This window comes from Gavia stellata, chromosome 8 (assembly GCF_030936135.1).
Source record: "Gavia stellata isolate bGavSte3 chromosome 8, bGavSte3.hap2, whole genome shotgun sequence".
Taxonomy (NCBI): Eukaryota; Metazoa; Chordata; class Aves; order Gaviiformes; family Gaviidae; genus Gavia; species Gavia stellata.
The window spans coordinates 24,258,341-24,275,562 of NC_082601.1; the positions used below are offsets into that span (position 1 = coordinate 24,258,341).

Consider the following 17,222-nt stretch of genomic DNA (forward strand, 5'->3'; position numbering starts at 1 on the left):
AAGTGCTGGCTCCAAGTGCTGTGCACATGTGCTTTCAAATCCAGGAGCCGTCCTTGCCTTTGCATCTGCTGGGAAAGGATGTAGACGTTACCAGGTTCACCTCTTTTCTCCAGCCATTGTAGGATTAAACTTTCAAACAAAGGGGAGAAGTGAACTATATTTCCTATAGTGAGTTCTTCCCATATTAATTGTATTAGAAAGGCCTTCTAGGATGAACTTGCACATACTCTTACAGATATCCACAAAAACCCAGTTTGTATACATTTCCACTTCACAGATATACCCACAGGCTATTTAGAAGCCTTCTTGTGTATCACTATACTCAGACACTTTCATTCAGTTTTTGAAAATGATTCTTTCCATACACATGCATATGTTATAAGCGCAAGGAGCCTGTAAGAAATTTTGGAAGGGTGTGTGTTTACAGGGAAAATGCCAAGATGAATATGCTCGTGTAAGTACAGAGAGATTTTAACATGTGTGTTTGTGTTGGAGGCAAGAGTGTGTGCATGTGTGTGTTTTCACAGTTCGTACTAACAGGAAGATTTTTCCAATGCATTCTGGTTTGGGAGGCAGAGGGACCTCTGCTCTGAGCACACTGATGCTTCGGAGGATCCACTTTCTGACATTTTACAGGCAGCATACATGCAGTGGAGCCATGCAGCACTGTTTCTCCTTCCTTACAGTGGTCCTCTATCTGGAACTGACCTATGTAGTGTAGAGTATTTACAGAATATTTGGTGTAGACAGTCATAAATCTAGATGGATTTTAACAGGGTCTTTGTCAAATTACATTGCTTAACAGGGTATTTGCAAAACTTTTCCTTTTTAAAATGAAAGATAGATTCAAATTACATATTGCAGATATATTTGCAGCTGCCTACTATGTTTGAGCACTACTGCTGTGTGGTACTAATTATTTTTACCGTGCCACAATTTATTCTCAATGTCACAGGCTGTGGACAGATATCCCTTTCTGGATTTACTTGTGCCTGGGGAAGAGGTTATCACTGACAGCCTACCGTGGCTACTTTTCATCTTTATCTCCCCTCAGATCCACTAATGAGGCACTCCCTGACCTGCTCTAGTCAGAATAAGTTGGGGTAGCTTTAGCATTTCAGCTTATGTTCGCTAACCTTCTCACTGTCCCTAATCTGATGTGGGAGAATTTCTATGAGCAGCTCTGCCAGAAGATCTGAGGGGGCAGCAGCCTCCAACAGACAGACCATCATATGGGAGAGATCGTTTTTTCACGCGCTCAGTGTTCACACAGTGCAGACACAAGTGAGGCCAGATCTAAAGGACTCACCCACTCAATACATCGAGTCTGGTGAAATGGAGGGTCAGAAAGAACAGAATAACAATAGGGTGATGTGGCAATTATGGAGTTGGACAGTAGGATGTGATGGTTGTACAAATTTGGTCTGGAGCTGAGGATACCTCAGAGCTTAAGCAATGAATAAAAAAACCTGTCTGAGAATCATAGCTTGAATCTGGTGAAAGTTTTCTTGGTAAACATCAAAAGAAGCAGAGACTGAAGTGCTGAAATCAGATGTTGGCAAATCTGTTGTGAAAAATAGCAAATTATTTGCAGGAACCTAGTGAGACACAGATTTATGAGATACAGGCTTTGTTCTCTCTCTTCCCTTCCCATTGAGTCAATGAGACACCTGATGCAGTCCCAGCTGAGCAGCTGTGTGGGCAGTTCCTGTCAGATTGTGTCTACTCCTCCATATGGTGTATTGGATCTTCCATAATACTCAGTTACATGTTCCAGTTTTTCCTGATGGGTAACAAAAGTTCTCCTTTGCATTAGGGATGAAGTGTGACCTACAGCTCCTAGTGCCCAGGACCTCTTTAACGATGCTGGTAACAAATGGCAGTTCCTTGCTTGAAACATCATAAAGAGTTCCAGAATCTACAAGTGCTAGTTAGAAATCATATACAGCGAGAGAGGTCACTGGCATACAGGAATCTTTAGGCAGCTGATCTTCTCCCTTTAAGGAGACTCAGTACCCCTGTGAAGTGCAATGAAGATCATCTAGGGCCAGCTTCCGGCATTCAGTAGCTGTTCAGAAGTGGTCAGCAAGTTTTGCAGCAAATGAGGTTGTAAACCAGTTGCTTCCACTGTTTCTGGTATTCCCAGGGACTGGATTGAGCCCAGTTTCAGGACTGTGTTTCTGGGTAGGGAGGGAGGAGCTTCAATGACTCCTTTAATGTCCTTGCAGAAGCTGGCACCCAGTGAAGTGGAAGCAGGAGGTCATTTTAGGATCAAGAGGAAAGGAGCCTCCAGAGTGTGGTGAATGATTCACACATTGGTGAAGTGGTGTGCCGCAAGCATGCTGGCCACAGCTGCCCAAATTCAGTCACATCTATGCTAGATGCCTGGGTTCAGCTCTTTTAAGGTTGTCATGTGTACTTCTGCCCTGACTGATACATACAACTTAAAACCTGGCCCTTTGTGTTTCAGCTGTAAAGAATACAAAAATCTGAATTCCTTTTTCGCTATTATTATGGGACTGAGTAATGTTGCTGTGAGCCGTCTCTCGTTAACATGGGAGGTAAGTCTGAGCTAAAATCCAATCCCAAGAAGTTTGGCTGGGATTTGTGCTTTTAGTTAGCAAAAACATGACTTGGGCCTTCATTATTGATAAAATGAGATCTACTAATTCAATTCCTGAGCATAAGCCTTTAGCTAAGGCTGCCAATTTTTATTAGTAAGGCAGTATACCCATAGATGTGTTGAATACTCATAAGCAGTTAACAAGAGTGACAACAGCAACTTCTATCAGTGAGCTAAACTGCCCAACAGGATGAGCGAGTTAGCCAGTTAATCTCTTAAATCAGCCCATTCTCTGACTTTACTGATCATTTAGTGAGATCACTCCATAGATACTTCTCTAAAATCCATCCTCTGTTTATACATATTATTTTCTGATCTCCATATGGGCTCTGTTGCCCTATTAAAATGTGGGTTTGTCCTAACCAGTTCTGGTTTTATCTCTGACGTGCATTTCCCTGCTTACTACCAGTCTGGTCTTCATTTTCAGAGCTTCCACCTTTTTCTGTGGCTTTGCTCTTTTGTATGTAAGTATATGAAAAGGGTGCAATGTCCAGCAGGGTGAGGTGGTAAGCACATGTAACCACTAAGAACATACTGGCTGTCAGAAGCAGTGCAGATTTGAATGTGCACGTATTTTGTTCATTAGAAAATCAAAATAGTTAGCATGACTGAGGTCATTGATGCAACTGAGACCAAAATTTGAACACTTTAAAAAAGTGGTCTGAAATAGGACATCAGACTAACACATCTGAGAAAGACAGCAGCCCAGTTTTCAAAATTATATGTCACAAGTGGCATATACAATCAGTGCTAAAGGCAAAGATTTGCGATCAGTTTCTCAAAATAATGACCCTTCATTTGTTGCTACTGAGAGGAACAGTTGGGAGACCTGAGACAGTACAGGAGTAGTATGAGGAGAGAAGAGGGAATTGAATGTATATACTACATAGAGCAATCTGAAATGGGCACAGGGTCTGAGCTGGAGGGGCACAGATCATTTGTAGGTGTGGGGTATGAACTTGAGTCCAGGGAAATATTATCATACTGGTTCTGTAGGGCAGTCAGTCTATCAAGAGAATCTCCGCAGCTTGATTTTTAGCCAGCTATATATACAGAATACGCTTAAAAACAAACATATCAAGACCTGATTTTTGCTATATTATCATGCATTTACATTAGTTGCATGCACAAATTAGATATTTGCAGGTGCAAATGTCCAATTATACCACTTATTTCACAAATACCTAATCTGCATGCATATGCAAACTAGGCACACAGTTGTTCACACACATCATTAAAAATTAGGCCCTTGCTGTGGCACAGTGTAAATATCTTGCTAGGGTACGCACTCCAAATGTAGAAAATATTGCAAAAAATAATTTCTGCATTATAAAGTCTCTATTGATTTTTAATGTTACCCACTGCCAGTAGTAGTCTGTTTTAATCAGCAAATATAGAGAAATTTCTTATTAAAACTAGAAAGCTGACATATTATGAGTGTACATAAAACATTACTGTGATCTCTGAAAACTAATTTATAACATACCTTATAGTCTTTATAGTAAAATTGTTTAATATGTATAACATAACATGAGGGGAAAAGAAAATATTTAGTAAAGCCCAACTCATCCCAATCACTGCATGATCAACTGACAATGATTTATTTGTGTAGGTATTGCAGACTGAAAAACTATTCATTAATTTATATCCAGGAAAGCGGTAGAGGGCCTTGGCGGCTGGGCATGTCAAAAATTTGAGCAATAGTTGATGATACATCAGCACAAACAAAAAAGCCTGCTGGAAATGCCCAGGCATGGATTTGAATGTTGCAAGGGCAGTTCATCATAGGTATGAATAATTAAGCTGAGCTACCCCTACGCAAGCTGTGTGTAAATTACATTTTCAGGTAGGCTATAATCAGGAATGTCCTGAAACCATTGATTTGAACTTTCACTTACATTCTGAATTCAGTGATTCCGATGTAAGCCAAACAAAAATCTGGATCTAAACATCCCAAAGGAGTAAATTCAAGTTGGGTTTTAAATCAGGATCCAGGTTTCATGGCTGGTCCCGTCTCTATTTATAATCTGGTTGCTAGGAGACATGTTGTATTTTAGATTAGCACATTGTTAGAAATATCTGGCAAAAAGAGCACTTTCCTGACTTAAGGCGTTGTAGAAGGAACTAGCATTTACAGTAAAATTACCACACAAATTGGATTTAATTAAGGTTTGCTATTTTTGTTTTTATTAACAGAAACTTCCAAGCAAGTTCAAGAAGATCTATGCAGAGTTTGAAAGCTTAATGGTGAATAGCAATAGATCCCTTATTCTATGCACAATCTGAGCTAATTCAGTTTCTGAGTAACTGATTTGAATTCCTTGATTCAGAACATTTTATATGTCCTTGTTTGACTTTAAGAAGTTTATGATCCCATTTTAGAGCTGCTAAAACAAGTATGTATGACTAATAAATTATACTCTTAGGAACCTACTCTGAGAGAACTTATGTACCACTCAAAGTTAATCTGGGAACTCAGAAAAGCTTTATCACATGTTTTCCAATAGTACATATGGGAAATTATATTTTCCAACCTGGATTTTTCCAGGCAATACATTTCAGTGTTACAACATAGGCAAAACTGGATCTGCAGCTGCAAGGAGGGAGGAAAAATGTGTGGTTCTGTTTATGAACAATTTTTTTGTAATCATATTTTACCTTGCTATTTGGCATGAAAAATGTTTGTGTTTAGCGGCTGCATTCTCATCATGTAAGGTCTATGGGAGAATGATAAAAGGTGTCTTAGTTTGCAGATGCACTTTTAAAGCCACAGGAGAAAATAATAATTTTAATAAATGCCATGACATCTAAATGAATGCATACAGTGTCTCGATACATGTAGTAATGCATATTAGTAATTATTTGATTTCTCTTTTTTTCTTAAGGATCCATCAAGAAATCATAGGGCCTACAGACTAACTGTAGCTAAATTGGACCCTCCAATAATTCCTTTCATGCCATTACTTATAAAAGGTAAGCTTGGATGTTACCAGAATTATTAACTTGAAAGCTATTTGTCAAATATTTGAAGAATAAGAGTAGCAGCAAGAAAAAGCAAAAATCAATCTCTGTGAGTTATGATCTTTTCCATTATAAAAAGCATGACACAGAGACAAGAAAAACTGCTTTAGTATATCTGAATATCATACCTCAATTTTACTAGTCTCAGAAATGCTGCAAATTAAAACCTAAATGTTTTACTTCTGTAGCTGCTTTGATTTTTGTAAGGGATAGATAAAATGTTCTGCTGTTTTGTATGGCCATGATTCATTAATGGGCTTTTATGTGATTTTTATTTCTATACAGACATGACATTTACTCATGAGGGAAACAAGACATTCACTGACAACCTAGTAAACTTTGAAAAAATGGTATGTATGACATATTTGAAATGAAAATTTAAAAAGACCTCTGTAATCATCTCTTCAAGAGTGAACTTCTCAACAATGACTTCCAGGGCTAGAGAAAGTGAAGGCAGGACCAAAAGCTGGCAAAAGTAGACTGCATTGTGCACAGCGCCTGGGACCTCTGCGTTTCTAGAAAACCTCACACAGGTGGAAAAGCAACTGCCCACTGAGCTATGCACAGCCAAAATGTTTCCTAGGAGAGGCAGCAGCAGTGACAGGAAGCAGAGCTGTTAGAGACAATTTTTAACAGCCAGTTTGGGACCCAGCTGTGATTTTAACTGCTGTTCCTTCAAACAGGACTGAACTGCCTCAGGCTGGGATAGTTCTGCATTGCTCCTCAGAGAATGAAAGGAGCTTTAATACAGAACGTGCACAACATCTTATTTTCTTCTTTCCTTTAACAAGTGAAAGGAGACTTCTGTGACTTGATTGCTTTCATATTGGAAAGGGGGATCAATGATAGAAGGTTAGATTATGCACAAATTTGATTTATTTTAAATCCTGCACCTAAACTTTCATAATTTCCAATAATTTCCAATACTGTTGTCAAAAACTGCAGGCAGGCAACTTCCCATGGCAGAAATCTCAACTGAAACTCAAGCTTCTCAGCAGTGAGAAGCAGTTTTCTTGGTTGCTAAGGCCAAGTAATTAATTAAGTCCAGCTATGAGCAGCTGCACTGCAAAACTAAACCCGACTTACTGTTTCTGCAGTAAAGCTCCATTCAGCAGCCATTCTAGAGCATATCTACTCTGGCACATATATCTGCTCATTCGTAGTACTACAGTAACCAGAACCACCCCATGGTTATTTCCACTGCACTACAGAGGAGCTTGTCTTACCTGCTAAGCACTGATACCACAGAGGGGAAGAGAGGAGGGCTTTGAGCTGTTTAGAAAACTTCACAGAAAAGTAATCATCACTCTGAGTGAATCCTTCTCTTAGATTTTAGTCTGTGACTCCAGGACAGCCTCTGTCCTGGGGTGAAAACACCTCTCTACTAAGCTGAGACTTTTTTGTGGGTAAATAGTAGTGCTCATGCCTGAGTAAGGGCCTGACCTCACTTTGCAATAATGACATTCTGTAATTGCATATGCAGACTGTGCTGCCATCTCCTTCCAAAGGCCTTGAGCCTTCTACCTGCAGAAAAGGACTTTTTCCTGGGCTGCCTGTTCTAATGATATATTTTATTTATTTATAAAAATATATATATTCTAGTGTAGATAGTAAATATTTTGGGGAACACAAAGGGATGTCAGACTTGGCTGGAGCACCTCCAAACCAGGAGGGATGGCAGCTGCATTCCTATATCCACGGCTATATGGCTGGCTCCATGTTCTCCACCTCACTTGCCCTACTTAAACCTCCTGCCCCAGAAGAGCCAGTACATCCGCAGGCCTCAGAGCTGTATGCCTCAGGTTCTTTTTTTATACCTGATTTTGTGTAAAAGCCATTACAGGAGGCAGGAGCTCTCCTGTGAGCACTTGCCCATAGACAGAAGTTCAACCCAGGCTTGTGATTTAGAAATGGTTCTGCACCACGCTATACTTACAGTTTGGCACTCCCAAGGCCAAGAGTGAATTTTATAGCAGCTTAAACTGATCTATATCTAGGCTGCTGCAGGTCTGCCCTTTTCACCCTAGTCTGCGCATTGCCTTATCTTCAGAAGTATATCTCCAGAACATGGATTTACTAGTAGCACCCAAAGGTTTTAAATAAAATTTTATACTGCATGAATGTAGTATCACCCGTTTTGCTCACTAATCTGTGCTTTAAGCATTTCCTTTAGGAGAGGAAAGTGAAGATCAATTAATGTCTTTTTGATGATCTGTATTTTTCACAGAATCAATATAATGTCTCATGTTCCTCCACACAACAGAAAGGGAAACGTTCTCCTTTCTCAGTATTCTAAACCTTTCTTCATATAGTGCTCTACCTAAAAGCTCACTCTGCTTTTTCTCCAGGCCTTACTATATCTTTTGTGTTCTAATGTTCCTCACTGGCTATTCTATTTGCTTCTGTGGTGTTTTTACTGCTTCTCTCAACCCATAGCTCTTCAAAGCAACATGTATTCAGATTCCACCCACATAATTCATTCAAATCCTAGTGTGGACCTGGCAGTTTTTAGCTTTTTGCATGTGTCATCAGGTCAAGCAAAGAAGAAAAGCCTACTGTTAAACCTCAGCCGCTACCGCCTACTTGCGTTAAGCTTACAACTGTCATATCCACACATAATTGCCAGATATTAACTAGTGAAGACAAGACCACTCAGCCAGATAACACTCAGATAAATTCAGCTCTCTTTTACAAGGTAAATCTGTGATGTTATTCTGCCATTTTCAGGAGAAAAGCAGAAACCATATTTCCTCACAGGAATCATGTCCCGCCATTTGTTGTTTCTGCCTGTTGGTTCTGCTGCATGATGTTCTGTCACAAGCGGATGGAGATACCTCTGAATATTGCTAGGAGCCACTCTATTACTGATCTGTCTAAAACATTTTCATTCTTTGGAAAATTATTTCCCTTGATCCATCCTAACTTTGACGCTTGCTGAAGTTTATGAATAAAAATATTTGGGTAGTTGCCACTGGTGGTGCCATTTGCCACTGAAGGAGGTGAGTCTCTCCATCTCTCGTGTAAGCACAGTGATGAAACTGAGAACAGCCTCTGGCATCGTGTCTGCATTCTCACCACAGAGCTCTGATACCGACAGCTGATGTGCTGCTGACAACTTTATTCCTGTAACTGGCAGCCAAAAGTAGAAGTTTGATCTAGTGGCATCTCTTCAGCTGAAACAGCTTCCTTTTATTCTTTCATGTTTTCTGATGTTTCTGTTATTATTTATATTAAATGATGCATCTTAAAACACGCAGGAGCTGTCAGACAGTGTCTGAGCCAGGAGTTTCCCGAGTGCCAGAAACAGCGAGGCCTGGTTTCCTAAACATTTGTGTTTCATGGCTGCTTGAGCTCTGCTCAGAGCTTTCCTTGTGGCTGGGGCATGTGTGGTTTCTTCATGGCTGGGGAATTCTGTGTGAATAGGCTTTTGTCATAACATAGGAACTTGCACTACAGCCTTTTCCCTGAAGGACAGAGAAGAAGAGGGTGCTTACACAATCTTTCTCTTGTCCACAGACATCTATTTTCACATAAAATTGGTAGGAGCTTTCTTATGTTTGAAAACTCTGGGTTCTTTTCTAGAGAAGAAGGGAAAAACAGAGGGTGTTAAACCACATTAGCCTAGGTTTTTTTAGCAAGTCAAGCTAAAAAGGAAAGGGACTGAGTCAATTTTTTCCTGCTACACTTTCCTATAAATTGATCTTTTCAGAGGTGTAGTGGCAGAACTGTGGTATTGGCGGGGGGGGGGGGGCGGCATCACTCTGCAGAGCATTGCTGAGCTTTACCTGCTGCTGCCTTTGTAACTGCCTGCTCCTTCTTCCCCTTCCCCATCTCCTGATCCCCATGGATGCCTATTTGGAGGAGGCTGTGAGGAGTGGGAGGGCAGGGACAGCTAGCCAGGGAAGAGAATACCATGTGTGGCAGAGCCACAGCTATGTGTAAAGAGGGAACTCTGTAAGCAGATCCATTTGGTTTGTACAAGATGTGGGCAAACAATATCGAATGTGTCAGAAAAAGGTATGCTTTTTGTATTTGCACTGTACTTGTGCTCGTTATTATGCCATTTTTTGCATGAAGAAGCAGGGGGAAGGAGGAAACAAGCATTTGGCCTTAAAATCCAACCTGGAACATGTTACTTACACTTTTGTCAGTAAGTAGACAGAATAACTAAATTACTAGTATTAGTAGTGTAAGTCTTTAGTAAAAGGCTCTCTTCACTACCAAACAAGACATGGATTTAGAGAAGTACTGAAGGTCTTTTACTTATCTCACTGTAAAAAGCTGATAGAGACAAGGTATAAGTTGTTTCCACCATGGTGTTGCTCAGATACACCTTCTGGGTTGGCATATACTCCATGACCTTGTGTGATAAAAACTAACTGCATCTTTTCTCCACTAGTGAGTTGACAGTAGATGTTAGTTATAAGTGTTGCTTTCGAAGACCCATCTATGTAAAAACTGAAGGCATACTTGCTGTAGAGGAACAAGGAATTAATAGGCTTGTAAAGATTTTAAAATTCTGTAGTTATAGTTTGGCAGATTGAGGACATTTTGAGAGCTGCAGGTAGGTGAAAGATAAAAAGATATCAGTAGACAGCAAACACAATTAGTTTGTGATCTAGAATACACAGTTGTCTTTTAGGTCCATTAATGACCCTCTTTTCAGGTGAAGGAGAGCCCCCAAAGCTGTCAGCAGTATTAGTTCCTATAAACTCTTCTTGATTTAGCAGATACAGGGCTCCCTACAACCTGCAGCGCAGTACATGGCAATACATAACATTCAAGTGACACTCCTTTTACTCCTTTTATAGCTATATATTTAGAAAAAATTTAAAAGCCCTTTCCTAGAATTATGTCTTGCCGGGGAAAGAAGAGAGAGGAAAGTGAGGAAGGTACTGAGTATGACTCTCCTTAAGGACAGGCAATATTTCATACTCTTGACCATTTACTGATTTGCGCTTTTTTCAAACCTCAGCTGCATAATCCTGCACTGTGACTGCCAGTACAGAATTTTGTATTCATAGACAGAGGGAAGATGCAATTATTTGGGAACTTTATCAGTGCCATTTCTCAGATCATCAGACAGCCTGAGCAAAGATCACTTTCTGTGGCACCATCTCCATGTCGCACTACCCAGCATGTCTCAGAAATGGCACCTGTAGAGGGAGCAGAAGTCACGAAAAAGCTCTGAAAGTGCTGACCTTCAGTGGCAGCACAAGAAGTGCCATGACGCTGGCCACTGATGCTTCTTTTTGTCAAGCCTCTTCACCCTTCAGGTGTGAAATGAGGATTAGAAAATCTGTGCATATTGGTTTTCGGGTTTTGTGGAGATGAACAAAAGGGAATTCACACTCTGATCTTTATGCAAAAAAAGGGCGAACATTCTTTCATTTTTGGAACATAAAGATTATGCAAAAAGTGTGTGACTAAAGCCCTTAGTAGTTTTCTATGGCATATATGAATATTTATAACATTCAGAAACCTGGGTTTGGAGTGGATTAGAAGATAATGTGCTGGCCTGCTGCCACTATTCCAGGCTGCGTAAAACTTTAAAGGGTATTGTTGTGTATATATAGCATGCTGGTAGTTATATTATGCAGTTGGTTTTATTTCAGAAAGATCCAAATTTAGGTTTGTATGGCTTTTCAATAATGGTCATTCTTAGTACAGTGCATAAACAGAAGTTAATTTTTGCAGGCATTAACTAGAGGTAATCCTCTATTTGAAGAAAAATTGTAAGGAGCTGGCAATTAAACTTCCATCTGAACGTTTTCTCTGTACATGTTTCTAGTTTTCTTGAATCGAAAGAAGACAATCCAACTTATCTGTAAGATTCAGGAAGGGCAATTCACTTTCGTTTCATATGCTGTTATACTGTTCAATTTGCACCTTCGAAGAGGAGCTCTTTTGAGTTTACATTAGGCAGTACAACAGCACTTGGAAAAAAACAATGTGAAAGGAGCTCTTCCAGGATACATAATGCTCCAGAATCTCCCCATTGGGTTGCGATGCTGTCTTCTGGACACAGTTTCTGCATTTATTCTGCCTTAACACCCACTTCCTCATTCCTTTGTGTTTCATCATTGCAAGGATACTTCTGAATGCACAGATTGAATAAGATTATCCTCAGGAATAGGCAAAGCAACTCCTTAAAATGAAGCCTTTCAGCCAACTGAAGGAAGCCAGGCAGTTCAGCCTTTAACCAGAAGTCAGACGAATTCATTGCCACTTTGGTTTTCCTTGCCTGAAGAGCCCATATAATGAGAAATTCAGAAATAGTGAAAACTTTTTATAAACCTTCGCTACACACATAATTTGTTTTTCAGTACAGTACAGCATTACAGTGCTTATTCTGAATGCTGTGGGTTTTTTCAGAACAAATTTGCCATATAAAGAAAAAAAAAATGATTCCACAGGACACACTTTTTTTGATAAGTCTAAGTTTTCACCTAAGAAGCTTACTACTAAACTAATCAAACACTGAGCCTACAGTCTAGCTCCAAAGATCATTATGAAATGAGGCTTCAAAACGTAAACATTTACAGGTATGGAAAATTAGGGTGTGTATTAACAATCCACCTAGAAAGCAAAACAAGCAACACTAACTATCTTCATAAAAACACGTGTCCTTAGGAAAGCTTCCCTTGAAGTTAGACGCTCTTGAAACTTCATCAGGTTGGCTGGTGCAGTTCAACTTTATGGTCTTTCCTTGAAATAGTTATTTTAGGGGAGTACTTTTTGAAATGGTATAAATCAAAATGGCAGCATCACATAACAGAGCCAAATATGAATCCATAGAGTTATGAAACATTCACGTTCATGTTGTTTTGATTTTCATTTGTTTGGGTTAGACTTGAAGAACCAACACTGTAATATGCAGTGTGTTCGGTCTCAATCCAGTATTATAATGGGTGCTTACCTTTGAGAATTTAAGAGGCTCCACTGAAGTCAATGGGGCTTATTCACAAGCTTAATGCTAAGCACACGTGAGAATGTTTGCAAGGTAAGTGCCTTAGAAAATCTGCCTAGTAGTAATGGCTTGGAGAGGTGTGAAAATTAACATAGGATAAAACTGATTCTTAACTTGAAATCTACTTATTTTCCATACGTAAATAGATATGACTTTAGGAACAATATAAGCAGACCCATATCCAAATTCCCTAGATCTTTTGGGAACTTGTGTTTTAGAATTGAAGTATTTTAGATCAGTTTCAGAATAGGTACATCTCGTTTGATTATACAGTGTGTAATCTGAAATGTAGTACATGATATATCAATAGTTTTTCTAATGGCGACCACCAGCCATACCCATTTTTGTATGCTTGACAGTGCATTAAAAATGTAAGGTTATTCAGTATGCATGTAAGGAATGTTTTACATTCCTTCCAACTTCTGGAATGACAGATTTCACAAAGGTATTTTATTTATAACATCATTTTCATGTAAGATTACATTTGTGTATTAATTTTGAGGAGCGTATGCCCTAGGTTTTACTGTTTACTAGTAAGAAATACATCATTCCATGGTGTGAGGACTTATGACTAGCTTGTTAATCTCACACAAAATTTCAAGAAGTCATGAAGCAGCTTGGTGAGAGTGTGCTGTGTTAAAACATATAGCTGTGTTGTAATTGTTGGACCATGTTAACATGCTGGAACAGATGTTAGACTCTGATTAGGAACAGCATTTTCCTCCTCTGCTTTTTCTTAATCTAAGCAAAAGAAACTGAAACAAATGTTGTCCTTGTAACAGTGATTGAATCAAACTATCTAGCTAAGGAAGTCAGTTTTACTGCTGAAGTTTCAGTTTATTTGATATTAACACAGAACAACTAATTTTGCCCCCACACTGGTGGGTGTGTCACCTGTGTGGTGCTAATCACACAAGCCAGTTAAAATTTTGCGGTGCAGAACTAAATCTGAAATGTTTTGCTTTATGACTTACCTTCATTTCTATTCTTAAAAACTATTGTAAAATAGCATCTGATTTATCAGAGCAAAATGTATTAATATTTTCTTACCTAAGTGAGTGAAATGATGGCTTATTGACTGAAGAGCAAGCACAGTCAAGAAGGGCTGAAGTGACTTCTGCTTTTTTTGTGAATTGCCAGTAGAAGTGTCCACCAAAAGTGAATCCACTTTCCAGGTTGGGTTAGATACATTTGTGCAAGCTAACACTGTCTAACAGGTCTGATGAAATTTGCCTAAAGGGCCACAGTTCTAACAGTGGCCTTCTCACCTGTGAATTGAGCATACTTCCAGAGGGAATCATTGAACATCCACCCTCACATGCTCATTTTACACTGTTATTTTCCAGGAGGGCTGCATTCTAAACTCGAACTCACATGAAAGGTGAAAGTTCTTTAACTGCTGAGTATGTTCTAGAAATGGCCTTGCTGTTAGGAACTGATGGTCTTAAAATTAATATGTGTACATACTCCAAGGTGTTCTACATTATATTCCTTTTACTTTTTAATGTGGGAAGATGGTATCAAAGAAATGCATATTGAAGGGGCTGATTTTCATTCTTAGTTAAGGCCTTGTACAACATCCAAGCAAGGGAAAGGGTTCTCTGAGCACATGTAAATTACACTCATGCTCATTTAAAGCCTGTGTAAATGCAAATCACACCCTACATATGAGGGCATCAGCATTAAAGTTATATTTTCATTCATATGACTGCTTTTATTGGCATATGTCTTCACACTCAGGCACAGTTAGGTGCTTCGTTTAAATGATGATGAAATACAGTGCTTGTTCTCTGATTGCATCCCATCTTTTCCTTCCAGCGCATGATTGCCAACACTGTCAGGACGGTGAAATTCTGCCGAAGCCAATCTTTCAGTAAGTGTATTACAACATCTGCACAGTCAGCATTATCATCAGTAGCTACAGTAATTACAACTAATTCTGTGTGTGCCAGAATTGAAAAGCCTGGTTTCCAGTGATTCCTCCATGTTTGGATCCTCCGATGTTTCACAGGGTGAAATATTCTTCAGGAAGCTCTAATAAGCCCCTTCTCCTCCATCTCTTTTCCAAGCATGTGAAGAAGCTAAATATCTGTGAGGTCTCTCCACATCTGTTAAATTAGAATCGGTTGTAATTAGCCACTGGTTTCAGAAGTGGTTGACGTAAGGCTAGCAGACACCAGCACACAGATACATACAAGATACTTGCTTGGATAAAGCCTGTTTTTATACTAAACCAGTCCGGAAACATGAGGTTTATAAATGACATAACTGCATAAGGTGATGAACTTAAAACCTGTTTGTCAGTATAATTACCAGAACTTACTTGAGGCCATGTAAGATGACAGAGCTGTATGGTCAAACAGGCCTGCCCTGTGTGTCTCATCCCACCTAGGTACACTGTCAGAACCACTCACACTGGCATTTCCTCAGCGCTTCATTCATTTTGACTCACAGCAGCCTTCCTCTTTCTCAGAGAACAGAATAAATAATATAAACCAATACATTTTCATAAAAATAGTTTATTTCCATCTGGATCAAAGCTTAACTTGAAAAGATCAAGTTAAGGGAGCTTTTTTTTTCTCCCACCATCAAGGTTTTCCTGGCTACGTATCTTTTAATTTTAATGTATTAAGTAAGCACTAGTGAGACCTCCACATATTTAGAAATGGAAGTGGATTTTCACCGTACATGATATAACAAAATGTCAGTATCTAGATGTACGGTATGTAAGTCCCATGCTTTTTGTGTGTGTGTATGTGTATTTATATGTAGCAGATGCTTCAGTATCTTTCTTCTAGAGAAGTTTAAGTTACCTAACACATATTTCATTAAATTGTGAGCTGTTCTGAAGATACTTAGATTTTAACTCAGTGGTACTTCATAATTGTTGTTGGAGAGGGTATAATGCGGCTATGTTAAGTAATGTAAACAGGTGGTAAATTTTGAGGCTTGAATGAGGCAGCCACTAAGCACTACAGTGTTACAAATATTTAATACTGAGCTAGAAATTGAAATATTTCATGAAAGGAGGCTTAAATCAATTACATAGTTTTGAATCTGTGTGAAAGCTGCTGTTTCAAAAGCAGATGGGCAGCTTTAAATCATACTAGTTAGCTGTATAATTTATAGCTATTGACTGGTAAGGTGATGTATAAAACTGCAACCAAGGGCCATCAATTTGAGTGAAATCTGAGAGAAAAAGTTAATTTGTGGGGGTAGTAACCAGAAAGACTATCAGATACGGAGGAAAGGTTTCAAAGACAGTGATTTCTAAATATTTTTTTTTAACTCACCAGGATCTGGCATTTCCTGTGACAGCTTGTAAAGAGTTATGCATTCTGTTCAGGCATTTGTTCGTTTAAGTGTATCAATCCTACATCATTTCTCTTTCACCAGATCCCGATGCAGCCCTAACTAATAAGAACCATCAGGATGTTCGGAGCTATGTGCGGCAATTAAATGTGATTGACAACCAGAGAACTTTATCACAGATGTCTCACCGACTAGAACCGCGTCGAGCATAAACATTTGAAGCAATGATGAGAAATGATCTTTTATCCTGTCAAGGTCACTTGTTAAGAACTTCACTTTCTCTGCTACCACACTGCCGCTACAAAAATAAGCAAAAACATACTCTAAGGTCTTAGGCAACGCACAATGTACCAGCCTGTCAGAGAACTTTGGCTGAGGAAGAATTTATGCACTGTAGCTGTACGGGTGGCCATGTTGTGAACTGTTAATTCATCTTAAAGTGTAGTAATGATTTCTCATATGGATAAAAAAGGCAAAAGATAAAATAGAATAGTCAATGAAAAATGCACAAAAAGCTTCTAACAGTTCTAAGGGAGGTAGTGTTTTTCTCCCTAATTAAAAATCTGTATTTTATGATTTATTCTCCAGGTCAGGACCAAAACTCATCATCAGTTTAACTTGCCCAGCTACTGTTAACCTCAGTAGAAGATGTATGTAAGCATCTGCTGAAAGAATGTTCAAGAGTGGTCCAAGGTATAGTTCCATTCAGAGAAGACTTACAAATATTGCCCTTTGAAATACAACAGATACTAAGAAAAATTTCTAATCTTAATTGTACTGCCTACTACTGCAAGCCGTGTGGCCATTTCAGAAAACTGACAGGACTGAAAATATTTTGAATGATAAATAGATTAATCTGTGTTTACACTTTACTTTTTTTAAACTACCAATCAGGTTTTTACAAAATTCCATTATGATATAAGGTTGTTGCAATCAATAGCATAAAGGTAGCAAAGGACTGGTTCAAAAAGAGCACAATATGCACAAATGGATTTCAAGAGAATAATTTCCTGGACATTAAAACCTTAAACTTCAGCTATAATTAATTGTGGCTGGTTAACACATATTTTCTGATCTTAAGCATTCACAGAGATCTTAATTTTCAGCCAATTGTTTTGCACTTTCAATAGACTGTAAATAAATGTTAATTCATTATGCTATAGAATATTTATTTATGTAATAGCTATTGTGCCAAAATAATTGTTTTATTTATTTTGTTTAGCATGTTGTGGGAGTGCAGCTTTTGTCTTTATTCTTTGTGTGCATTTTATGTGTAGGAATTGTGTGATGTATGTT

The 17,222-nt window shown here is 38.8% G+C and overlaps 1 protein-coding gene across 3 annotated transcripts in view; it reads left to right on the forward strand.

Annotated features, from left to right (window-relative positions):
* The window catches only part of RAPGEF4 (Rap guanine nucleotide exchange factor 4), a 160,842-nt gene extending 144,375 nt beyond the window's left edge, over nt 1-16,467 (forward strand). For all 3 annotated transcript variants that reach the window (XM_059820673.1, XM_059820674.1, XM_059820675.1), the window contains 6 exons: nt 2,471-2,561; nt 4,820-4,870; nt 5,509-5,596; nt 5,930-5,994; nt 14,433-14,487; nt 16,011-16,467. In XM_059820673.1, the coding sequence (XP_059676656.1) occupies nt 2,471-2,561; nt 4,820-4,870; nt 5,509-5,596; nt 5,930-5,994; nt 14,433-14,487; nt 16,011-16,138 (478 nt within the window). In that variant the 3' untranslated portion in view covers nt 16,139-16,467. The remainder of the gene's footprint in view (nt 1-2,470; nt 2,562-4,819; nt 4,871-5,508; nt 5,597-5,929; nt 5,995-14,432; nt 14,488-16,010) is intronic.
* The last annotated feature ends 755 nt before the right edge of the window (nt 16,468-17,222 follow it).